Source organism: Hyperolius riggenbachi, chromosome 3, assembly GCF_040937935.1.
Source record: "Hyperolius riggenbachi isolate aHypRig1 chromosome 3, aHypRig1.pri, whole genome shotgun sequence".
Lineage (NCBI taxonomy): Eukaryota > Metazoa > Chordata > Amphibia > Anura > Hyperoliidae > Hyperolius > Hyperolius riggenbachi.
The window spans coordinates 303789130-303816378 of NC_090648.1; the positions used below are offsets into that span (position 1 = coordinate 303789130).

At 41.8% G+C, this 27249-nt stretch overlaps 1 protein-coding gene across 2 annotated transcripts in view; it reads right to left on the reverse strand.

Annotated features, from left to right (window-relative positions):
• Window positions 1-610: 610 nt before the first annotated feature.
• Window positions 611-27249, reverse strand: part of SYT1 (synaptotagmin 1) — a 765091-nt gene continuing 738452 nt past the window's right edge. For both annotated transcript variants that reach the window (XM_068276627.1, XM_068276626.1), the window contains exons 12-13: window positions 15084-15217; window positions 611-5886 (exon numbers count right to left, since the gene is read on the reverse strand). In XM_068276627.1, the coding sequence (XP_068132728.1) occupies window positions 5680-5886; window positions 15084-15217 (341 nt within the window). In that variant the 3' untranslated portion in view covers window positions 611-5679. The remainder of the gene's footprint in view (window positions 5887-15083; window positions 15218-27249) is intronic.

The window sequence follows — 27249 nt, forward strand, 5'->3', positions numbered from 1 at the left end:
CCTCACGATTTAAGGCATGTTGATTCATTCACAGGGAATCGGTTGCCTCAGGGGAACACTCGTTCCTCTTCCACATTTGTTCCCCTGTAATAGTGGCCTGGACCAAGTGTGCACCTGCTGGGAATGAGCGCGCACCCACTGCAACACTGCTGGACGAATATATCCATCAAGATTGCTGCTAAGCAACTCCTGCTGGACAAATATATTCGTCCACTTAGGCAGAAGTGGTTAAAGTTTCAGTAAACCATCTGCATTGTACGTACATTTTGGCTGAGCTAATAAAACCTGCCAGGTCAATCTGCCAGTGTATGACCAGCATTGGTTTGTTTGCTAGCTTTGCAGTCCAGCTGTTGGAAGGGAGTATGCACCCCAAAGTAAATGATTTAAAAACAGCTTAAAATCGTGAGAATTGCTTGCCTACTATAATGTACAACCATATTAGGTAAAATAGTTTCATGAAAGACTATGGACAACACATTGCGAGGGAAACTTTATTTTTTTTCAGTTCAATACAGGTGTCTGCATGTACAGCAAGCATGGCTAAGGTGCTTCTAGCAGTATTATGTAGCAGATCATACAAACAGGTTAATTAAAGAGTCAGAGACCAAAATCAGGAAATAAAATATTTTTATTGAATATTTGCTGACTATGTCAAGGTTTTTAACAATGACCTGAAAACTCTACTGTGGGAATCACTACACAAAAGTGAAACTAAACTGTAACCACTTCATCAGAAATGAAGGTATACACAGCAAACTTTGTTAGCTCGCGGGTTACGAGCAATATGGCAGGAGAAAACACCCGAACATTTCTACCAGTTACAAGAGAAAAACTCACACATAGAAACACTCAAGCAGGCAGTAAGTATAGACAAAGGCAACTAGGATTCTACAGCATCAGATTCTAATACTTTACACAGCTTTGTCCAGAAGGTAGATGTGGCTTTTTTGTATGGAGTAAACTATATATTGATCAAATAGCAGGTTCAAGGACTGATGCAAAGTACTGCCTTATGATAAACCTAAGCATTACTATAGGAACGCATCAAATCTATGCTCCATAATGGATGCAAACCTGCAGCTTGAGCATATTTGTCAATACACATACATATGCTGAAAAACAATAAAATAAGCTGAACTAGTATGGTTAACTTTGTGTGCGTATATATATATATATATATATATATATATATATATATATATATATATATATATATATATATTCATACTTGTCTGGCTTTTTAGACTGCACCATACAGGTTTGCAGTTTGTACACTTGTGGGATATGTACACACACTATGTGGTCCATGTAGTCACTGTAAGGAGAATTTGTTTGTGATGCTGACTGCAGTCTGTTCATTGTTGGACTATATGCAATTACTTGAACTAGAGACCATAGAAGGTGTATGTATTAATTTGCCTGTAACTAATGGCAGCTCTAGAAATATGACCACATATATTCATAGTGAAGTTTACAATAAATATGTCATCATCATTCAAGATATTTGGATATAGTATTTGGCTTATTCAATAAAAAAGAGCAAAGGCAATGATGTTGATAATCTGCTTCAAAGCAAAACCCTAACATGAATTTAGCGATGATTTTACATAGAACAGAGGAAGGTTACAACTTCAGCTAATTTTATTTTCTGTGGACCCACTGAGAAGATTCTACCTCTCTTGCTGCTCTGATGACATCCAATGCCCTGCTGTTAGCATAGATGATTGTTTCTGCATTATTATATGGAGCGGACCAGTGGCCTAGCCCCCAGCACGTATGGGATGCAAACCATGATTTATACAATAGATTGCTGTTTAGAGAAGTGAAACTGGTGGTTATGCTCAAAACAGAGCCCAGGAAGTCACATGGACAGGAAGTGAGGAGGAACTTGTAAAATGCTTGTTGAAGAAGTTGTTTCCCTGCATCCATTCTACTAGTAAAACATGTCACTTGGATTTCCTCTTTTTTATAGTAACTGTTTTTAAAGGAAAAAAAATAAGACTTCAGTGTACTTAAGCCACATGACTGGAATATTCTTTAGAGGGAGATACAGGAATGATCGGCACACAAAACAGACTGTCAACAAGTCACAGAGGATGCTGAAGTCACACTGTGCTCTCGGTTTAACCAGATTCCAAAAGTAACTTGAAGAGACAAAGTGACGCCGGGCACCAGCGTGTCGATGCTTCAGTGCTTTAATCCAAAAGGTACACCAGTTACAGCAATTTAAGGATACCTGAAGTGACATGGGACATGATGAGATAGACATGTGTATGTGCAGTGCCTAGCACACAAATAACTATGCTGTCTTCCTTTTTTTCTTTCTCTGTCTGAAAGAGTTAAATATCAGGTATGTAAGTGGCTGACTCAGTCCTGTCAATAAGTGACTACAGTGTGACCCTCACTGATAAGAAATTCCAACTATAAAACCCTTTCCTAGCAGAAAATGGATTCTGCGAGCAGGAAAGAGATAAAAAGGGGAATTTCTTATCAGTGAGGGACACACTGTAGTCACTTCCTGTCTGAGGTCAAGACTGAGTCAGCCACTTACATACCTGATATTTAACGCTTTCAGGCAGAGAAAGAAAAAAAGCATAGCATAGTTATTTGTGTGCTAGGCACTATACATATACATGTCTATCTTATAATGCCACATGTCACTTTGGGTATCCTTTAAGGAGTGGCAGGGCAGCCTGACAGCTGGGTTTCCCTGCTTTGTCAGAGGGCTTTGCCTCTTCAAGTTACTTTTGGAACATGACTGGAATATGTTTTCTCATTCACTGCTGTACTGACCAATGTCCTTTTTTTCCCTTTTTTTTCTTGAATAAACCTCCTAATCCTTGATCACAAAGCGAATAATGTTGCATTATTACTGTACTAGTGTGTACATAACCTTACAGGAACATTAAAATAATAATAATTAAAAAAATAATCTCCTTCTAAGGGTTCCTTAATTTTACTGTTTGAAACAGCTTTAACCTCCTTAAGTCTCATCAGCTGTCGAGGAACTACACGTCTCAACAGGATGTGACAGAATGTGGCTCACGGTGTAAGTTAGAGTATGTGATTCATCAATGGCCTGATGGTCAGTTGGTGCCCAACACTGGTTTGCAGTAAGACAATCTCTGACACGTTGTACAGTTTTATATCAAAATCTGTCAGAAACTTATTACAATCACATGCGACATTGCTGATGTTCAGTAATACCAATTCCTAAAATTAAAAAGTGTACATTTTACTTTCGCAGTAAAATATGTTGGAATGTTTGCTAATCTTTTCCCTGACATCACTTGTAAAAAAGTAAATAGATAAAACTAGAGGCTATAGACCCTTTTACCATACTTATCTCTCCAAAGCCACAAATCAGATTTAGACTTTAAGATCTGGTTTAAAGGATACCTTAGTCCTTATCAAAATCAAAAATGACACTGTGTGTATGTATGTGGAGGTGCGCATAGGTTTACCGCAACTTCCGTGGCCCAGCATCTGCCTCCATTTGCCCACATTGGTTCCCGTTATCCTCTTCCTGGTCAGAGTGGTTGGCGACTGTTGCCCAGGAAATACTGTGAAGGCAGCTTGTGCACACTGGGTACATCATCGTGCAGGCTTGCACGGTCACAAGCCACCCCAAGAGGTCACCATTCGTATGGGCAGCACAGTATTTCTGGGGCAAAGGTCGCCAACCACTCCGACCAGGAAGAAGATAACGGGAGGCAATGTGGGTGAACGGAGGCAGACGCCGGGCCATGGGAGGTGCGGTAAGCCTATGCGCACCTCCCCCCACACACACAGGGTATCATTTTTATATTTTAATCAGGACTAAGGTATCCTTTAAATGTCATTAGTGATTAGGGAAAGCAAAATTAGGCCTATAACCTCTATTTTATTCTTAATTCTCCTTCACCATAGTAACTTATAAAAAGACCAAAGTGTCCTATTCACATTCTGTGCAGAGAAATGAACGAATCATATTTTGTGCCACTGTCCAAGGTATATTTACTGAATGATATGTATAAAGGATATAGTCTACGCTATTTATTATTGATATTCATATAGTATTTATAACAATATATAGAGATAATTTATGGATTATATTGCACAGTGCTCAATACATTGCTGTGTGATCTACCTGTTCTATGACCAAGACCCAGCATAGCTCCCAGTTTCTAATTGGTCCGTAGTAACCTGTTTGTGCTATGCTCTCCTGCAACAGTGCAGTAGAAAGAAATGGCAGTATCAGTATACAATATCACTATAGAATTAATTGATTGCTATTCACTGAGAGAACTAAGTTTCATCTAAGCACACACGGCAGTCACAGTGATACACAGAGCAGTCATTTAAGACTTGTATGGAATGACTAATAGCTTCATAATAGTGCCATTTACTACATAATAACATTGAAAACATTTAAAAACTCCTCCTGAAATGAACATCTAGTATACACAAGAGGGTGCTCCAGTTTGCTAGCACTTGTTCTTTGTTTTATACCATTTTTAAAGGACAAATTAAAACTCATTATACAAATAGTATATATATATAAAAAAGGTCACTAGCTGTTTTGGCTTACTTGAAGTGCATTCAGAATTATGGCTAAATTAGTTTAGTCTTTATATATATATATTTATAGAGGGTCACAATACTGTTCATTAACTATGACAATGTAGATGACTGTGTTCATTGCACAATGGTTTTCAGCAATGTTCAGTATGCCTCACAATCCATCAATGTAACAAGGTTTTTTTTTTTTTTTAACATACACACGCGCACACACACACGCACACGCACACACACACATATATGAAATATGGCATGTGAAAACACAAGGATAAATACCAGGATGTACACTCTATCTATAGCTATAATTTACAGAAATGAGTGACAGTTGCTTTATACAGAAGCAATTATCAAGGAATGTTGAGGTTAATCTTAGAGTGAAACCTTCACTCAGATCTAAAGATCTAACGAACAGATTTTTTTCTCTCCTACAACCTGTTAATGTATATACACCAATAGCTTGGCATCTATTGACCAGATCTGTTGAGGACAATCACGAATTTAGTTAACCTGATCGAGCTTGTTGCTCCTGACTCTAATCTACGCAAATACGAACTTGGAATGGTGGAAGGTTGCCCATCTAGTGATCATTTCATGTATCTGGTCAACCTCAGATTTAAGTTGTCCTTTAAGATGTCAGTGCAACTCTTCTAGTGCCCTGTAAGTTGGAATTTCTCCTGGAATGCGGACGATACAATAGTTAAAACCTGTAATATATTATCAGCTCTTCTCTATTTAGTCAATTTACATTGTTTAAAATAGAACATCTTATTAAAAACATCAAAGTATACACAGAATAAGAAACTCTTACGACATACAAATACACAGACTAGAAATCAATGTTGGCATACTGTTATGTACAAGAGTGTGATAATAACAAATTGAATCATGCTCTATCTACACATCATATTGCTTAAAAGAAGAGTAAGAGGGCAGTTTTGTGGCGCACAATAGGGTTCCTTTTGGAGGGAAGTAAGGACATTTAAAATTTGTGCAAATAAAATGAATTTACAAATAACCTAGGTCAGGAATGCATGGAAAGACATGAAAGGACCCATACTACTGAGGTATTTACATGTACTGGCTAAAGAGCACTATGTGGGCAGTTGTAGAGAGAATGTTTTATTTCTTACATCCTAGCATTACATCTACTTCCTCCTCAGGTTGTAAAGTGTGCCACTGTGCAATGGGTCGTCGTGGGTTGGCCAACATGTCTGACCAGTGCCGCAGCTCAGCACCAGTGCAGTTGTATCCCACAAACACCTTTCCAATGGCATCATTTTTTCCAATCTTGTCATAGTCCAAAACTGTCACAACAACTTGCACTTTCTGCAAAAAAAGGAGTGAAAAGACAAAGGTGAGAATATACATATACCTTTTGTCTAACAGTATTTAGAATGGCTGATCACTGAATAAGTTAAAGACAAAACACATTTTAGATAGAGTGGGGAAGCTTTATACCTCTTTTGGGTTTCTTTTTTTTTTTGTCATTCTGTGTGCAGGTTGGGGGATTTTCATTTACACTATGTTATGGTGATTTCCTGCTAAGCATTTATTTGTTTTATTTTTTATACTCATTTTGGCTTCTAGAAACATTTATATCAGGATTTACTCCTGGTGGACTCAAAGCTCCAGAACTGCAGCCACTAAAGATGTGCTCCAGGGGTGAGCAGGATCATTAGGGAGTCTTGCCCAAAGACTGCTTACTGTTTAACATACTGGCTTGAGCCGGAATTTAAACTCTCAAAGGGTTCAAATCCTACATCACAGGTAACAGCCTTTCCAGTACGCTATATCCAGCTGGCCTCTTTATTCTTGCATAGGTTCCTTTGTGCTGCCAAAACAACTCTGACCTATTGGGGCATGGACTCCACAAGACCTTAGAAGGTGTTCTGTGGTATCTTGCACCAAAATGTTAACAATAGAAAGTCTTGCAGATTGTGACTGAGTTGAGGCTTTCTCAAATTGGATTTATTCTATAGATTTTAGTTGTATTGTTTGAGATCTAGGGAATTTGCAAGGCAGAGAAACTCTGATTCATCATCCCAGGACAAACTCTTTTGTTGCTCCATGGTCAAGGTTTGAGGCTCAAATCCCCACTGTAGGCCCTTCTGGAGGTCTACAGATATAAGTATGGGCAACCTGACTGTTCGCAGGAAGCTGAGATGCACAGTACATTCTGACAAAATTAATTTTTTTCATCATTTTGTGCTTCAGAACTTAGATCTTCTGTGTGATTGGACCAGATATACTAGCCTTCTCTCAAACACATAACTTATAAGATCGGACTATAAAGTTACTGTCTAATATATTCCACTCCTTGAGAGATGAAATGATCTATGTTATTCATGTCACCCATCAGTGGTTTTAATGTTCTGGGTGGTTGGTATGAAAAATACATTTCATAAAGGGTAAAAAGGAAGTTCAGTTTACAGCATAGAAAATGAGAAAATATTTCCATTGTGCACATGAATGGCAATAAACTCTGGCTCTTGCTCTTAACACTTCACCACTTCAGCTGAAACTATAAATAAAAAAAAAAGTTGAAGTTTAGATCATGGCTAGACATGGTCAATGAGGTGGTAATCATTCTGGCTTGCATGCAAATGTAATGCAAATTGTATGCAGCTTTAAACTGGCCCAATCAAATGCAATTCCTGTGCTATTGTAATTGGGAATTGCCAGCTTTAAACAATCGTTCACACTACAGGAGCTTTGTGATTTTAAAAGCTCTTGCTAATGTTATCCTATGTGAGTGTTCCAACTGCAGCGATGTGATTTTGTAAAAATCCCCCATAGCATTGCATTAGCAAGAGCTTTTAAAATCTTTGGCATTTAAAAAGCTCTTGTAGTGTGAATCAGCCCTAAGCTGCATACATTTTGCATTATATTTGCTTGCAGGGTAGAATAATTAGCATCTTGTTAACCACATCTAGTCTTGGCAAAAACTTTGGCTAAAATTTGCTTTATTTTTTAAAATATTTACCATCTCCAACTATGACTTTTAATTTTGTTTCATTGGTTTGTGTTTGTGGCTTATTCAATGCAATTTTGCATTTGTGAAACACTAAGCTCTGGTATACATGCTACGTACTGAGCAGGCATATTCTTGAACGTAAAGATTGTGCATAATGTACACAGAGTACAAATAAAGAACAGCCTGTTTATAAAGGTGAAACATGCAAAAAGCAATTAACATATTTAAATAATAACAAAAAAAACAGAATCAGATGAAACTCTGCTTTTTCCGGTGTATAAAGATGCAATATAACACTTTTCCACGGTCATATCACAACTTTTTTTGTAGAATACCTTCAACAATGTAGTAAAGCCAATTATTCTGTGAGGCTCAACAAAATCGTGTGTGTGCAACCCCCCAACCCGGAAACACACAAACACTTTCAGAGGGCTGACCATCAGTAACCCCCCACCTCATCCCATGTGGAGCTCTCAATAGTGGCCATTATTTTCTTTCTCACTATCCAATTACCTTCTTCAGGCATGATATGGAAGGGGTAGGGATAATAATTGTCACTTTTCCCTCTTATTTTGCATTAGAAGGAGCATGACATCAGTAATAAAGTTTGTGGTATATGCCATGGAGCACTGTGGTAGGGGGAATGAGGAGGGTGGGGGAGTGGGAAAGTTTATGAGAGGAGGCTGGTCGACCTACTTGTCAACCTCTCTCTTCTGTAGGCAGTTGGGGGCTAGGCAACAGACTTGACTTCTGAAGTACCAGTAACCAGACACGTGCGTGGAAGGGACAGCCTAGTCATCTGAAAGCACGGTAATCTCACCCTTCAAATTGAGGACCCCAATAGGTGAGTATGCTGGGTTTAGGGGAAAGGACTAATTTTTAGTGTTAAACAGCAGCACAAAAGTTTTGGGTTAGTCTTTAAAAGCAGAGCATCACTAAGTCAGGCATAATATTAGAGATTGTCCATGCGATGCAAATAATTCTGACTTTCATGCACATTTAATGCAAACGGTATACAGCTTGGAACTGGGCCAATGTGTACTTCCTGACATCAGGGCACAAGATATCTTTCATAACAGGCTAATTATACTTAAGTAAATTGAAGAGGCACATAAGACATATAGTATGTAACACGTTGTTCAGGATAAACAATTTTATATGGGTTATCCGGGTTGCAGCAGCAGAAACACTTTTCATTTCTATGTATTGCTGTATATTGGTATGTAACCCTGTTTTCCCAGTGATGTTTAACCTAGGCTATGTTACTATGCAGCCTTCCGCCCTAGAGCCTTCTGGGATACCAGATGTTGGCTGCTTGCTTTGAGACATACAACAAGTGAACATTCTGTTATTAAATACAAAAAAGATCAAATAAGTTATTCTGGACTTCAGGATCACCAAAAACACCAATCACATACTGATAACGTCAATGCAGAGGCTATCACAGAAGACCTGTTCTGGGCTGACAATGCTTTTGCTGTATTTTGCAAAGCACAACAACGCCTCTACTTTTTGAGAAAGTTAAGGAACGCTAACCTTCCACAGAAGCTGCTAGTTAATTTCTACAGTACTATAGAAAGCGTCTTGATCAACTGCATGACAGCCTGGTACAACAGCTGCACCAAGGCTGGTAGAGAAGCCCTGCAGTGAGTTGTCAAAACAGCAGAGGTCATTATTGGCACTGAACTACCATTACTTAAACTCTTGTATAAGACCTGCTGTATAACAAGGGCCCAAAACGTTACCAAGGACGACACCCACCCTGGAAACGCCTTGTTTGAACTCCTTCCATCAGGTAGACATTTTAGGTTAATCAGCATACACACAAACAGACTGAAAACCTGATTATCTGCCATAAACTTGTTAAACTGAATCCTCTTGAAAATAATGAATACTGTGTACTAATTGTTTAAATAGTAATTGAAATACCTGGCAAACTTGTATAATTCCTCCATTTCTACCTTTATTCTATCACTATGTTCCTTACTTACAGTGGCTTGCAAAAGTATTCGGCACTCTTGAAGTTTTTCACATTTTGTCACATTACTGCCACAAACATGAATCAATTTTATTGGAATTCCACATGAAAGACCAATACAAAGTGGTGTACACATGAGAAGTGGAACGAAAATCATACATGATTCCAAACATTTTTTACAAATAAATAACAGCAAAGTGGGGTGTGCGTAATTATTCAGCCCCCTTTGGTCTTAGTGCAGTCAGCTGCCCATGGGCATTGCCTGATGAGTGCTAATGACTAAATAGAGTGCACCTGTGTGTAATCTAATGTCATTACAAATACAGCTGCTCTGTGACGACCTCAGAGGTTGTCTAAGAGAATATTGGGAGCAACAACACCATGAAGTCCAAAGAACACACCAGACAGGTCAGGGATAAAGTTATTGAGAAACTTAAAGCAGGTTTAGGCTACAAGAAGATTTCCAAAGCCTTGAACATCCCACGGAGCACTGTTCAAGCGATCATTCAGAAATGGAAGGAGTATGGCACAACTGCAAACCTACCAAGACAAGGCCGTCCACCTAAATTCACAGGCCGAACAAGGAGAGCACTGATCAGAAATGCAGTCAAGAGGCCCATGGTGACTCTGGACGAACTGCAGAGATCTACAGCTCAGGTGGGGGAATCTGTCCATAGGACAACTATTAGTCGGCCTTTATGGAAGAGTGGTAAAAAGAAAGCCATTGTTAACAGAAAAGCATAAGAAGTCCTGTTTGCAGTTTGTCACAAGCCATGTGGGGGACACAGCAAACATGTGAAAAAAGGTGCTCTGGTCAGATGAGACCAAAACTGAACTTTTTGGCCAAAATGCAAAACGCTATGTGTGGCGGAAAACTAACACTGCACATCATTCTTAACACACCATCCCCACTGTCAAATATGGTGGTAGCAGTATCATGCTCTGGGGGTGCTTCTCTTCAGCAGGGACAGGGAAGCTGGTCAGAGTTGATGGGAAGATGGATGGAGCCAAATACAGGGCAATCTTGGAAGAAAACCTCTTGGAGTCTGCAAAAGACTTGAGACTGGGTTCACCTTCCAGCAGGACAATGACCCTAAACATAAAGCCAGGGCAACAATGGAATGGTTTAAAACAAAACATATCCATGTGTTAGAATAGCCCAGTCAAAGTCCAGATCTAAATCCAATCGAAAATCTGTGGCAAGATCTGAAAACTGCTGTTCACAAACACTGTCCATCTATTCTGACTGAGCTGGAGCTGTTTTGCAAAGAAGAATGGGCAAGGATTTCTGCCTCTAGATGTGCAAAGCTGGTAGAGACATACCCTAAAAGACTGGCAGCTATAATTGCAGCAAAAGGTGGTTCTACAAAGTATTGACTCAGGGGGGCTGAATAATTACGCACACCCCACTTTGCAGTTATTCATTTGTAAAAAAGGTTTGGAATCATGTATGATTTTCGTTCCACTTCTCATGTGTACACCACTTTGTATTGGTCTTTCACGTGGAATTCCAATAAAATTGATTCATGTTTGTGGCAGTAATATGACAAAATGTGGAAAACTTCAAGGGGGCCAAATACTTTTGCAAGCAAAGAGAGGGTGGTGGATGACACCCCTTGGTGCGATCAGGCCCCTGTCGAATATGCTCAGCTGCTCCCAGTATAACCACTGTAGAGAAAAATATAGAAGAAGGGGCGCTTTGAGTCTTCTACCAACGTAATACAGCGCTGCTGTTGGGCAGGTCTAACCTGATTCAGATGTGGCTGGCACAGCGTACGCAGCCTCAGCACACTTGCGTCCCACTTGGCCGAGCCGGGGACCAGGCTCACACACGTAGGGGCGGATGTGACGTCACGTCCCGGCGTCCTCCGTGGTCTGTAGTGATGGAAACCAGGACGCTCACCCGGGGAGCGATATACGGAAGTGAACTATCCAATATGCTGCTGCGGACGGAACTCCGCAGTTTGGATGGAAAAAAGAGGTGCATTCAAAGATAAAAGTACTGGGAAAGTACAATTTATTAAAACGACGCGTTTCACGAAGGCTCACCCTCCGCTTTATCAAGTACTTGATAAAGCGGAGGGTGAGCCTTCGTGAAACGCGTCGTTTTAATAAATTGTACTTTCCCAGTACTTTTATCTTTGAATGCACCTCTTTTTTCCATCCAAACTGCGGAGTTCCGTCCGCAGCAGCATATTGGATAGTTCACTTCCGTATATCGCTCCCCGGGTGAGCGTCCTGGTTTCCATCACTACAGACCACGGAGGACGCCGGGACGTGACGTCACATCCGCCCCTACGTGTGTGAGCCTGGTCCCCGGCTCGGCCAAGTGGAATACTTTTGCAATCCACTGTATATGCACCGTGGGTCTGTCATGAAAGTAATTTTATTGTGTTACACAATAACAATAAAGTGCTTGAATCTTAAATGAATATTGTAAAATATAAACAATTTTATTCATTAAGTTATATCACAAGACGTTAGACCAAGCACTCCAATGGAGATGAGGCGTGCTATAGCTGATGAGTCCCTGTTGCCCTCCAGGGTCACAAATCAAAAAAGCCAAAATCAGCAGCACAGCACATGAAAAAAGATAGCTCTTTATTGAAACATGCAATTAAAATCACATGTCAAAAAATGGGCTTAGGCCAGTTTCACTTGTATGATGGCCGATCGTTAGGGAGCATGACTCAGGCGAAATCCTGAGCGATGCTCCCATATGACAGGCGATGGGGAGTGAGGTTTTAACCTGCGGTGCTGTCCTTCAGCACCATGGCCTCCAGAGCCGGCCTTTGGGGGTGGCAAGTGGGGCAATTGCCCCAGACCCTGCGCCTGAAGAGGCCCCGCACCCTCTGCGGCGGTGGGGAGAGCGGTCATAGTAGTTAAAACTCAGCTTTCTTCCTCCGATCATTGCAGCTTCCAACTCCTTCCTGTCCCGACATCTTATGTATTGGTAACAGCGCCCCCTATGATGATGTGACCACATGTCACCACAGGGGGTGCTGTTACCAATGCGTCAGATGCTGAGAGAGGAAGGAGATGGAAGCTGCGATGATCAGAGGAAGAAAGGTGAGTTTTAACTACTATGTCCGCTCTCCCCACCGCTGCAGCCACCTACCTATCTAACCTGTACTGCAGGACACCTACCTATCTAATCTATACTGCGGGGCACCTACCTATCTAATCTATACTGCGGGGCACCTACCTATCTAACCTATACTGCAGGTACCTATCTAATCTATACTGCGGGGCAGCTACCTATCTAATCTATATTGCAGGCACTTATCTAATCTATACTGTGGGGGCACCTACCTATTTAACCTATACTGCAGGCACCTATCTAATCTATACTGCAGGGCACCTACCTATCTAATCTATACTGCAGGGCACCTACCTATCTAATCTATACTGCAGGCACCTACCTATCTAACCTATAATGCAGGCACCTACCTATATAATCTATACTGCAGGCACCTACCTATCTAATCTATACTGCGGGGCAGCTACCTATCCAATCTATACTACGGGGCAGCTACCTATCTAACCTATACTGCAGGCACCTACCTATCTAATCTATACTGCAGGCACCTACCTATCTAATCTATACTGCGGGGCAGCTACCTATCTAACCTATACAGAGTGTGTGTTTCCACAGTGTGTATGTATCCACAGCATATGTCTCTAGGCTCCGCATATGACACTCGCCCCAGGCCCCGCATACTCTGACGGCCTCGTTCCCCACACATGCGTGTGCACACTCACCGAATGTTGCCGCCATCTTCTGCCACTGCACCTGGGAGTCTCCTTTAACCTCTTGACGACCAGCTAACGCCGATTGGCGTAAACTGGTCGTCTGCGGGTTACCATGAGCGGCCTTTCCATGTCAGTTCACGGAGGGTGTCTCCGTGAACAGCCGGAGAGCCGCCGTTCGCGGCTCGCCGGCAAAATGTAAACACGCGGGGAAGAAATCCCCGCTGTTTACATCTTACGGCGCTGCTGCGCAGCAGCGCCGTAGGGCAGATCGGCGATCCCCGGCCTCTGATTGGCCGGGGATTGCCGGCATCTGATAGGCGGAAGCCTATCCTTCAATGCGCAGGACGGAACTCCATCCTGCGCATTACGGAGAGAGGGAGGGAGGGAGGTAAGGAGGCAGAGGGCGGAAATGACTGCGGAGGGGGGCTTTGAGGAGCCCCCCCCCCCCGCAAAACGCAGATGGCCGGCGGCGATCAGACCCCCCCCCCCCGGCAGGACATCCCCTTAGTGGGGAAAAAAGGGGGGAAGTCTGATTGCCCTGGCATAATACTGATCTGTGCTGCGGGCTGGAGAGCCCACGCAGCACAGATCAGGCAAATCACCCCTGGTTGGCAAGTGGTTAATAAGGAGACCCCAGAGCTCCTTGTCAGGCCGCACATCTCTAATGCTCCCCACGAAGCTGCACACCCCAGAGCAATTTACCTCCCGCCGCTGTACACCCATCGGCCGCCACCACTCGCCGCAAGTCTCATTGGTAATTACAGTGTATGTGTAACTGTAATTACTCTGTCTCTATCGCAGAGCTCTGGCAAAAGATCTTTGAATCTCCCACCGGGGCTACCCATTAGTCCACTGTCTGAGCCAATGAAAATGGTCCAGACAGTGGACTAATGGGGAGCCCCGGTGGGAGATTTGAGAGTAATTACAGTGACTCATACATTGTAATTACATGATGGGGCTTGCAGTGAGAGGGGACGGGTGTTCAGTGGCAGAAGGTAAATTGCTGTGGGGTGCCTGCACAGCTACATGGAGGGTGTCAGAGATGTGCAGTGGCCCGACGGGGTGCTCTGGGGGTCTCCTTATTGTTGTTAGCATGTTTAGACCTGCTTTTTGCAGATCTAAGCTAAACCTCATGCCTCCCGGGAAGCATCACTTCCCGGAGGCAGGCAAAGTATAATAGGATAGTGTGTAAAGAACTCGCTGGGCAATAATACCACCCAGGTGAGTTTTTTTAACACCCATCCTAGGGCTTAAATGCAATTGGATCAGGCAACATTATCGCTGCCCGATTATCGGACTCACCAGCGTTTAACGCTGGGGAGTCTGACAATTGCATCAGACCCATTCAGTAAAGTTTCTCTTTAATTGTCAAATTAAATTAGATTGCATTTATCCAAATAACATTTGTTGGGATACCTCTTATTATTTTGTATTTTATGTTCAAATAAGACTTACTACTGTTTAAACACAACACCAAATGTCAGTTGAGCATTTTTTAATGGTACTCTACTCAGAATGGAATGTTCAGCCCCATTGGAACATAGCAGCAGTAGCTAAAAAGGGACACTGATTAGTAAAATGTGATTGCACAGCGCAAAAAGCCTCTGCCCACACTCTACCCCTTTTCTCTCCTATATTTTAAGATATGTCTAAAGCTTTTTAAAAGAGATGCTAAGAGCTTCAGTAAAATCATATTTCAAGGTCATGTGAGAACCTTGAAATTATGGTAATATCATGGCAAAGCTGCATACATCTGCTGGAGAATAGAGCAACAGAAGACAACATATTTGGATACTCGGAGGAGATGTTTCAGATTACCTGAATTTGCTCAAATGGTACTTCGAAGCTGAACGACTCATTGTAATAGGGATTAAGAGTATTCTTCTTAATAGTTGTCTTCTTTTTCTTCAGTCTCTTGCCGTTCTGCATGAGATGAATTTTCACATAGGGATCTGAAAAGATTTAAATTTAATTAAACATAAGTACATGGAATGCAGAGGTCTATAAAAAAGTATTTAACATTTTTCTGCAAACAGTTGGCACAATTTGCGGTGGATTGCACTGTGAAGTTTACCTCGTGCAAAAAAAACAACAATCCGACATATGAAGATGTGTGAGGGCTGATCTTCATAAGATACAAATTACAGGTGTTTAGATGGAAGATTCGTAGCATTAAATATTAGCTCAACAGATAAAGGAACAAGGAAATTCATCAGAATAATGAGAACAATATTAGTCTCTTTATTAATCCTGAGGTAAAACTAGAAGTCTGCTACACGTTTGACTCTTAAGATTTGCTTTGACAAAGTGCTATTAGTTATATGAAAAAGCAGCCGGGTATATTATAATAGTCACGATTAAAGCCTAGGCTACATTCACAGTGGTGTGGCATAGTGGCTGTATTCTAACCAGGGCCGGATTTCTACTTTTTGGTGCCCAAGGCCCGCTGTCATCATGCGCCTACCCCAAACAGCATCCTTACCAACCACACACACAAACTTTTTCCCCCAGCAAACACAAAACTTTAACTGAAGCTACTGTAGAAATCATCTTACATCCCACCATTTCAGCACTGGGTCCCTCTCTGGTCAAATGGGTTTCTGCAGTGTTCGAGCTTGGCTGTAGGTGAGTGTGTCCATACTGGGCATGTACAAGTAAAGTTGCCACATTCTCAGTAGAACTAAGGCACTTGTGTACAGCTTTTTTCCTCCATGCACAAGCATTTCATTTTACTGAGCATATGCAAACCTTTTTTGCACATGCCCAGTACAGATACGCTTGGCCACAGTCCTGCTTGCACACTTAAGAAACCTATTGGACCAGAAAGGGTCCCAGCACTGCAACTGTGTATGTGTGTGTGTGCATGTGAATGGAAGAAGGCAGTTATAACTGAGGAAGGTCAACTAGAGGAGGTGTATGCAGAGGGACAGAACTAACGCCTGGCAGACACAATGAGATTTTCTGGCAGATTTCCTGTCAGATTGATTTCCAATATGATTTCTGATCGATTATTAGGCCCATACACACGTTGGATTACCGCGAACGACGGGTCGTTTGAACGTCCCGTCGTTCGCCCGCTAAATCGGGCGTGTGTACAGACTGTCGTTCGCTTGATAAGGGTGAGTTTGAGCGATCCGCCCGGCGGATCGCTCAAACCCACCCTTATCAAGTGAACGACAGTCTGTACACACGCCCGATTTAGCGGGCGAACGACGGGACATTCAAACGACCCGTCGTTCGCGGAAATCCGACGTGTGTATGGGCCTTATTTCTTTACTTCTATTGAAGATCGATCGGAAATTAGATTGGACATGTTGGAAATAATCGATTTCACAGTACATCTGCCAGAAAATCTCATCGTGCATACCAGGCATTAGGGACAGAAGGGTTGGTGTAAGGTAAGTGAAGGGCAGTTAAAACTGAAGAAGTGGTCATGGTGAGGAGAGATCAGTCAGGCTGGAATGAGGTAAGAAAGGATAGAGAAGGGCGGTCAGAACTGAAGGGGTGTTCAGGGTAAATAGGTCAGCCAGGGTAGGGGATGGTAACAATTGAAGGGCTAGCCAGGGCTCGTTTCCATAGGGGCAAGCAGCCCCCAGCATGTGCACCCCCCACCTACAGAAGCGCCACAGCTTCCAGTTTGCCCCTCCATAGAAGCACAACAGTTCCCAGCATGCAGCTTTTAAAGAGAAAAAAAATTGGCGCTAGATGCACCTGGCAGCCTATGGTGGCGTCCTGGTGAACAACTCACTGTGCCTCCGGTTAGAAGATTCCACTCAAACCTGAAGAAAGGCAAGTTCCGGGCACCAGATGCGTTGCAAATAACACCACTTTATTTCATCCCACCAAACAAATACATAGCACGGCTGGTCTGACAGCTGTTTCGCAAAGGAAGCGAGTTTTTTGTGAAACAGCTGTCAGACCAGCCGTGCTATGTATTTGTTTGGTGGGATGAATTAAAGTGGTGTTATTTGCAAACGCATCTGGTGCCCGGAACTTGCCTTTCTTCAGTTTTAAGTTCCCAGCATGCTCCACCTCTCCATAGAGGCACCACAGCTCCCAGCATTCCCCTCCTTATAGTATTGGGGTGACCCCAGGGCCCAAGAGCAGGCTGGCGACCCTAACCCCCCAATGTGTATAGTGGTCCACGGTGCCCCTGCACAGTATTCGCAGCAAGGTGCACTCACCTGTCCAATCGGCATGCTCCTCCTTCAGTCTGCGTGCATCATCCTTGTGGATGCTTCATCTCCATGACCTGGCGGCATGTACATACTCGTGTGCCACTGGGTCATGAAGATGAGGCATCTGTGTGGATGAAGCCGGAGGCACCCAGAGGAGTGTATCAGCTGGACAGACGAGGGCACTCCGCTGCAAATACTCTGCAAAGGCATTATTGACTACTATACACAGAGGGAAGAGGGGCATGCTAGGAGCTGTAGTGCCTCTATAAATGTGGGCATGCTGGGAGCTATAGTGCCTCTACAGAGGTGGGCATGCTGGGAGCTGTAGTGCCTCTACAGAGGTGGGCATGCTGGGAGCTGTAGTGCCTTTATGGAAGGGGGCAGCCTCCATACAGGTGGGCATTCTGGAAGCTGTAGTGCCTCTATAAAAGTGGGTAGCTTGGAGCTATAGTGCCTCTACAGAGATGGGGAATGCTGGGAGCTGTACTGCCTCTATAGACTTGGGCATGCTAGGAGCTGTAGTGCCTCTATGGAGGGGGAAGCCTCCATATAGGTGGGCATTCTGGAAGCTATAGTGCCTCTGTATAGGTGGGGGAAGCTGGGAGCTGTAGTGCCTCTATAAAGGTGGGCATGCTGGGAGCTATAGTGCCTCTACAGAGATGGGGAATGCTGGGAGCTGTACTGCCTCCATAGACGTGGGCATGCTAGAAGCTGTAGTGCCTCTATGGAGGGGAGCTGGCTAAATTGTGCATTCTGGGAGCTGTAGTGCCTCTGTATAGCTGAGCAAGCTGGAAGCTGTAGTGCCTCTATGGTGGGTGGAGGGAACAAAGGGGTCACCATCTAATGCTGCTTCCTGGTGGGAGTTCAGGACCAGGTACTTACACAGGTTTGAAGTCAATCTGCAGCAGAAGGCACCCTTCCTGATCTCTATTCTGTACAGTGTCTTGCTTCAGCTTTCTCCCCACGTGCAGTCCGGGTGACTTCAGCACTCTCTCCCTCCCCCGTGCTTTGCTGTCAGGACTCAAAGGAGGGAGGGGGGAGTGTATACACAAACGTTCTGTGGCCTTCCTGATGAGTTCTGCTGTGCACAGAGGTCTGTCTCCTTCTCTGCCTGCGCCCTGGGGTTTCTGACATGTGTGTCCTATGTCTGCCCCAGCGGCGTGGTGAGACTTCCGTGCAGCACTTGTTCCTATGCTGCCGCTGCCTGCTCTGATCAGCTGATCCGCTGCTAAGTGCTAAGTTAACTTCCCTGGCGTCCGCATTAGCCGCCCGCTGCGCACACACACACAACATGCTGCAATGTGCAAAGCAATGCGGGCGGCTGCATGAAGGAGAGGTGACAGGTGGATAAGTGGCTTCCCAGTCGCCCCAAGAATTCCCCGCCCTAGGAACCGGCCTTGGAGGCCTGCCCAGAAATCCGGCCCTGATTCTAACACAGCTTGCTGCACTGTATTGCAATACCTATTGCAACATTCACAGTGCATCGCATACAGTGCGTTACTGCAAAATCAACCAATAACAGTATAAGTTACATGGGATGCAACACAATGTTCACTGTGAACCTAGCCTAAGGCTAGATTTAAAATGGGGTGTTGCAATGTGTTGCATATAACACAATGGAGAACAACATTTGCTGTAGCATGGCAAAGAAGCTGCTAACCAATGTGCACCTTCAGTGACTGATGTTGTGTCCATCAACATGTGCACATCTTGCAACACTATGTTCTGCATTGTAAATAAGTTGTGAATTGTTCATAGACTTTGAATTGCACCACTTTGCAATGTGCAAAGCAGTGTCCATTAAAACGCACCACAACATGTTAGTGTGAAAGTACAGTACCCTTACTTTTTCAAACAATGTTTGCACTTTGCAGCTATTGACCATAAATTGTTGGGAACAATGACTTTTGCAGTCATGCACACAAAAAGAGCAAGCAGAGAGAAAACAAACAAGGTGACTTTGCACCAAGTAAACTGGATATTGTTTTTTTTGGAGCAGCCAATATTTCAGTAGTCCTGATACTGATAGGTAAGAGTCAAATGTTTAAGGCTAAGACTGTTTAGGGTTATACAGAGTTAATATCAGGGAAAGTAATCTAATGACCCCCAAATCTATAGATCTATTTGGTGGACTTAGGTCTTGGTTTTCTGACTACATCAAAGCTGGTGGGGAATAGGATGGCTAAGGAAGGAGATGTGCTTTGCATGCATTTGAAATCTTCTGGATCCCTTATTCAATTTAAGTTTTCTCCTTGGAGATAATGTTTCATCTTCTGTTTTAAATAACTTTTCAGCACTCTGCAATTGAAAAAGTACCAAAAAGTGGATTAAAAGGTACTGTTAAAATTATTCTGAGTATTTTCTTGCTTGCTGGTGGCTTAAAAGGCATTTTAATTGATAAGATGTGAAAATATCACCTAGAAAAAAACTTAGGAGAAAAGCCCAGTGCACACCAAAACCGCTAGCAGATCCTCAAAACGCTACCGGTTTTTGGAGCAGTTTTCAGAGCGAGTCTAGGCATGTTTACAGACATTTTCTAAACATGCCTAGCGTTTTTGTGTAGCAGATTACACATATTGTTACAGTAAATGCTGTTACTGAACAGCTTCTGTAACAAAAACGCCTGGAAAACCGCTCTGATCTAGCATTTTCCAGAGCGGTTTGCGGTTTTCCTATACTTTACATTGAGGCAGAAACGCTTCTGCAAACCACAAACGTGCAGCAGGAGGCACGTTTGCGGTTTGCTAAAAACCTCAAACCGCTGGTGTGCACCATCTCATTTGAAATACATTAGCCAAGCGTTTTCACTGGCGGAAGCGGTTTGTGGATCGCTGCAAAAACCGCTCGGTGTGCACCAGGCCACAAAGCAAATTGGATCGGGCCATGGGACCCATATGCAATTCACTTTTCCCTCTGAGTTTTCTCCAAGGAGAGAGTTTTCCAACTTCTTTTTAAAATAATTTTTAGCACTTTGCAATTGAAAAAGTACCAAAAAGTAGGTGAAAAAGTATTATCAAAATTATTTTGAGTATTTTACTGGTTGCTGTGGGGTTGAAAAGCATTTTATTGACAAGGTGTGAAAATAACACCTAGGAGAAAACTCAGGAAAAAAGTTGCATATGGGCCTGGAGAAATCAGCTGAATTACAGTAGTTTGCATGGTCTATAAGAAATATATCCAAATGCATGCATCAACTGCCTTCAAATGCCTTGGATAATATCTGCTAGGTCCCATCAGTATTTATTCAAAGCCTCACCTACTCCTAATGAAACACAACAAAAATGTTACACTGCAGAATCAATCATACGAATTATTTGAAGTGTTTAGAGTGGGTTTTACGATTAAAAAATGCATGCAAAAATGCTTTAATTGATTGACTATGGTTCCGCTGCATTTTCAGGCAGTATATGTGATTCTGCGTAGCATTTAAAAAAAATACAACCTGCACTGCTTTTCTGCACAACACATGCATTTTCTCATTGAAATCACCAGCTACTGTAAAAACGCATGCATTAAAACGCACCGAAAAAAACACAAAGGCAGCAAAACTATTGCAGGAAATTGACTGTGGTCCCCACACACACAAATGTGATCCCTCCTAACACTTGTATGACTTTCAAATGTTCAAGAACATGCATGCTGAAATCTAAAATAAAATGAAAATAAATAAACTGAAATAAATACAACTAAGAGAGGCATCCTCAGTCTATTTAAAAGTTAACATTTCACTATTTATTAAACCACAGAAATCGGTAAAGTTAATGGCTGGGACATTGTTTGGGACATAAACTTTTATTCTAAACTAAACTCCAGCAAATTCCTTTTTAAACTGGTGTCACAGGAACAGCAATTTCAATTGCAAGTTTATGGCTGCTATTTTAGACAGAAATTCAAAGCAAGAAATTTGTGATTCAGTTCGTTTCAAGAATGTTTCGCTTTTACGTAGCATTTTTTTGCAGTAAAAGCTTTACAGGCACTAAAAATGAATCGCTCCAAAGACCCATTCAATCACGCAAGCTGATTGGAAGTATGGCTACATTCTAAATTATGTTTGATTGTTCAGACACCTGGAAAGGCATACTTTATACTGTATCCTCCGCTTCCCCCGTGGAATATGCTGCCCATCTTGATAACCAATGTAGCATGAGGAAGTCTATCAACTGCATGACATAAAACATCCCAGCAGACATCGGTCTCTTGGGACAATGCTAGCACAAATACACAGAGGAACAGATGGCTTGCTCTGCTCACAGAAGCCAATGGTAGGATGAACGAATGGCTCCATAGATTTGGTGCCATGTGACTTAGCCTTTTACAGCACAATAGTTCAACATATAGTACTGAGCCTTTGAGAAAAACAGCGCAGAGTTTAGGCAATTTAATCCATCTGATGTCGGTGACTGATGTCAAAATATTTTAAATGGTGTGATTTCCTGCTGAAGGTCACCTAATCTTTCAAATCTGAGGGTAAAATATGTTGTTCAGCTTTACAGTGATTGCGGTGTTTGTAAAAACTGAAAGCTGAATTGGACATTTTCATTGCCGCAGTTAGAAAGTGTTGAAATCTCATCGTTGCACAAATGGCATAGTGCAGCAAGGCAAGTTGTGTGACATCACTGGCATCTGGTGGTCCATTTACCATTCCATTAATCTGTCTGCTCTGCAAAGCAATACAGTTACCATCATTTTTTTTAAAATAAGATATTAAAAGCTAGTTCAGAGATATGGAGCAGACAGAAGGTTTGAATCAGCTATTTTATATATCAGAATTCCTAATAAAGCCATGAGAAATTAAAGCAAAACTATCATCAATCATCTTTAACCTTAAAGTAACTCTGTAGTGACATGTGGCATAGAGAGACCTCAGTATATACTAATGTACAGTATATATATATATATATATATATATATATATATATATATATATATATATATATATATATATATATATATATATATAGTACCCCTTTTCCCCATTTTGGTTGTGAGAGTTAAGAATCCAGTGTTATAAATTGCAGTCCATTTCTAATTGGCCTGCATCCACTTCAGGAGCATTCTTTGCTCATTTCCTCTATAATTCAGATAATTGGAGTAGCATTTAATCCCCTTTTAAATGTGTGTGTGGGGCATCTAAAATCTAAACCTGTATGACCATGACATGGACCATATCTCTGCTGGAATAAATTGTGAAAATCAGAACGCTCAAAACCCCCTACCAGTTCGACCAGTGGGTGCAGGATCTGGGAAGCCAAGCCAATCCAAGAATGTGCACAAAAGGATCCGCAAGCCAACAGTGGTAGAAAATGCTGGTATTCTTTATTCAGGAATTCCACATGGCAAATGTTAAAAATCACAGGGTTCAACTGACGCGTGTCGGGCTTACAATCTGCCCTAAGTCATAGTTAAAGGTGCAAGGGGAGGGCTTTATGTAGGTGGGAGGAAAAAGACTCCACCCTATACCTCAACCAGCCCTCGCCTTAAAGGGAACATTACACACATACATTATCTTAAAAGAGACATAATAAAAAGAGACATAATAAATGTACAACATTCATAAATATGCTCAGTTATGATTAATAACAACTATCAACGAGTGTTAATAAGTAATGTAAAAGACCAGTACTGGAGAAAACATGTAAGGCCAAATATGAAAGCCCATTTAGCAAAGGAGAGCAAAAGAACGCATAAATCCCATGAGTAAAAGAAGATTGAAGGGAAAGCAAATACATAGGTGTCCAAACATTTCAAAAATGTTCATGAGGGCAACCTTTCTTCTTTCATTTTTCAAGGGGTGGAACGCATAGTGAGTCCCAAGAGAGGTGGGGACACTTATAAATTACTTCTGAGGCGAGAAGCTTATTGGATACATAGGATGGATACTCGTACTCCTATGGGTCTCAATACACGCTGGGATCTGAATCTTGTTTATGATTGTTGACCATATGTATTTGCTTTCCCTTCGATCTTCTTTTACTCATGGGATTTATGCGTTCTTTTGCTCTCCTTTGCTAAATGGGCTTTCATATTTGGCCTTACAGTTGCCATGTTTTCTCCAGTACTGGTCTTTTACATTACTTTTTAACACTCGTTGATAGTTGTTATTAATCATAACTGAGCATATTTATGAATTTTGTACATTTATTATGTCTCTTTTAAGATAATGTATGTGTGTAATGTTCCCTTTAAGGCGAGGGCTGGTTGAGGTATAGGGTGGAGTCTTTTTCCTCCCACCTACATAAAGCCCTCCCCTTGCAGGTTCACCTTTAACTATGACTAAGGGCAGATTGTAAGCCCGACACGCGTCAGTTGAACCCTGTGATTTTTAACATTTGCCATGTGGAATTCCTGAATAAAGAATACCAGCATTTTCTCCACTGTTGGCTTGCGGATCCTTTTGTGCACATATCTCTGCTGGGGTGGAGGAGGAAGAAGATGACACACGGCAAGAAGGTCACAGCCTGACGACAAAGTAAATCTAGAATGAAAATAAATAGGTTCCTGTCTTAGGCTCTGAATCGAGCTTGTATGTTTTCCATATTCTTGTGTGGGCTTCTTCCAATCATTCTGGTTTCCTCCCACATCCAAAAACATGCTTGTGGGCTAACTAATTTACCTCCAAATTGTCTTCAGGCTAAGTCTAGGGACATTATACATAGACAATGTTATTGACTAGACTTGGAACTCCTTTGAGGGATAGTAACTGACATGATTCGTTAGATGTACTCTGCAGAAAATGTTTAGCGCTATATAAATGAATAATAGTAATAATAATAATAATAATAATAATAATAATGCATGCCACGTGTAGTTATTAGAGATCATTAAATTAACAACGGCATACAGAAGGGACACATTCTATGTATGTATGCTTCCTTCGCCGTGTTATAGAAAGTCTGTACATTTGCCAGCAAATACATTTAGACAGTGGGTGACAAGAAAATAACTCACTGCAAGAAATTATTCCGGTGGGATGAAGAAACTGCAGACAAAAATAACATTGTAGATGAAATACTGATTCCTGTTGAAGTCTCTCCATATAAAAAGGAGCTTGCTTGAATGCATTTGTATGCATTTTATCTTCATACTTAGGATTTATGCATGGAATAACTTATAGGAATAAAATTGCTTGCAAGTAAAACAGTTTTACTTCTTACATGGAGCACCTTGCATTTTTATATTGAGGTTTTTGTACTCCTACTGTTCATGAATTCACATCTGTTTTGATGATATCCATGTTTCTTTTTCTTACTCCCACTGTGCATGAATTCAATCATATTTATGATTTATTTTGAAAGAAACATTACATTAGCATTTGTATTATCTGTACTTCTCAGTGTATATTGTCTACTGAATGTAAAAATAATTTAGTTTCATTGTTTTTTTAGTTAGACTTTGATAAACATATATGCAGCTGGTGAGTGAAACTGCATTTTCCTGTTTGGACACCTGATGTCTTCATAGTAGCCTTTTGCCCTAGTAAGCTAAATTTCCGATGTTAGACTGGACTGCTCATCTCAAAATAGTAGCTTTACCTTTCCTATCACTTAGTGGCTTAGCCAATCTGAACTTTGCACAGCAGATCATTCTGGAATCCAGAGGATAGAGAGCTACTTCTTCTCTTACAGCCCCACAAGTCTAAAATTAGAAGCTTAAAAGGACATCCAAGCCTGGGGTGTCTTTTGAATGGCTCCAGCTTCTGAGCTTCTGAGGTAGCTGGTGCTATAGGGGAGGCAGCTGTTTTGCCTCCATTCAGTGAATGCTGCAACAACCTGGAGGACATCACTCTGTGGGCCTGGGGGCAAAACTCCAGACAGGCTTCTTTTCCAATGCAGTAGAAGCCCCATTTTTATACCTATATATACTCACCTTTGTAACTCCTATCTTTACTTGGACCTACCAACCAGATAGCAATATATGTGAATATGTGTGTACCGCTACTGAAACAGTTGACTGCTGTTATGCATTTGGAATTTCTTTGAGCTGGATCACCATAGATGATTGGTCAGGGATTTCAAGCTCCATTTCTTAAAGCGGAATATAACCTAGAATTTCTTCTTTGCTCTAATAGAATGTTCACAGCATATTATATACAACCAGCATTTTTTTTTTACTAGAATATCATTCAAAGGGTTAATCACAGGCTTTTGAAGCTCCCCTGCCAGTAGAGTTGCTGCATCGGAATGTTAAACAATGTAATCTTGTGTTTACTTAAATGTATCAAGTGTGGAATGTGACACATTCTCTGACTGTGCAGAAGCTGGTGGACAGAGAGAGAGAGTCAAAGCTTGTCTGCCTGAATGAATGAATGAATGCATGAATAAAACCAGTTATTAATAAAATGCAAAGTCAGCTCACAAAGCAAAAAAACTGTAGTTTTGGGAACCTATAACTTATAAATGAATAATAATACTTATGCACAAATGCAAATATGATAACCGTATGGCATATAAAAAGTAGGAAAACATGTTTTTATTGAAAAAACAAAAATGTGTGAGGACCTCGTCCCTCGTGGACTGGAGTTCAACATTCCTGGCCTAGATATTAATTTATAACTATTCATTGATATGTTGATGATTATTGTGTAAAATTACATTATTCTATAGAAACATCAAGGTGAGGTGCTGGTAACTTTCTTAAAAGGACCCAGAGTAAGAGACATATGGAGGCTGTCATATTTATTTCTTTTTTAACATTACCAGTTGGCTTTCAGCCCTGCTGGTCTTTCTGGTCAGTTGTGTCTGAATTACACACCTAAAACAAGCATGCAGCTAATCTTGTCAGAAAACATCTGAACTGCATGCTTGTTCAGCGTCTATGGCAAAAAAAATCATCAGGACAGCCAGGAAATGTGCATTGTTTAAAATTAAAAAAATATGTCAGCCCCCATTTGTCTCTCATCTTGGGTTCCCTTCTTGTTTTCCATACCATCTTGTTTTGTGATGGAGATTGCTGACAAGTTAGTGAATAAGCAGATTTGTGATTCCAATCTTATTTAAATCCCTGCAGTCAAAACTTTTATTTTGCCAATTTAAACTGTCCTGCATTTATAAAAAAAATAAATCAAAACAAAACAAACTCTGCAGTCACGCAATTACTTATTCACACACCTCTCCGCAATCCTGACTATGATCTGTTGTGTGGCAGATGAGGGTGACAAATTCTATTCCTAACCACTTAACAACAGGCAGTTTTTATTAAATCTAGTCCAGGTTTCCAGGATCCCTTATGATGGCGTACGCATTAGTAGAGCTGGCACAGGGTGAGCTGAATGGTCACAACTTGGAGGGAGAAGTAATTCAGAGTCTGGCAATCACCAGAACCCTGAATTACTCTAACACACCCCGCGCACTATAGCATTACTGCTATAGCGGCACCTAGTTTTGGCGCTCAGCACCAAAACCACCTGCTTCATTAAGATGTCCCCATAGAATGTGCTTGGTGATCTAAGGTAGAATAGTTTGGTAAATCAAACCTTCCATGTAACAAATAATAAAGATACATTTAAAAGAGACCGGTATCATTAACCTATTACCGACCACGTCACGCTGATGGGCGTGGCCACAGCAGCAGCCCCATGCCGATTGGCGTAAAGTCCTGGGGCTTGCTTTTGCATCGTGCGCAGGCTGCGTGCGCATCTCCTGCTTGGTAGGCGGAGTTCAGCTCCGCCTTCAGTCTCCCAGCGGTGATAGACGTTCACAGACTGTTAGACGGCGAAACCGCCATCTAATTACCCTGTACAGTGCTGCGATCAAAGGCAGCGCTGTACTGGGGACAGCCATGTGACATGGCTGTCCCCTCCATAGGCT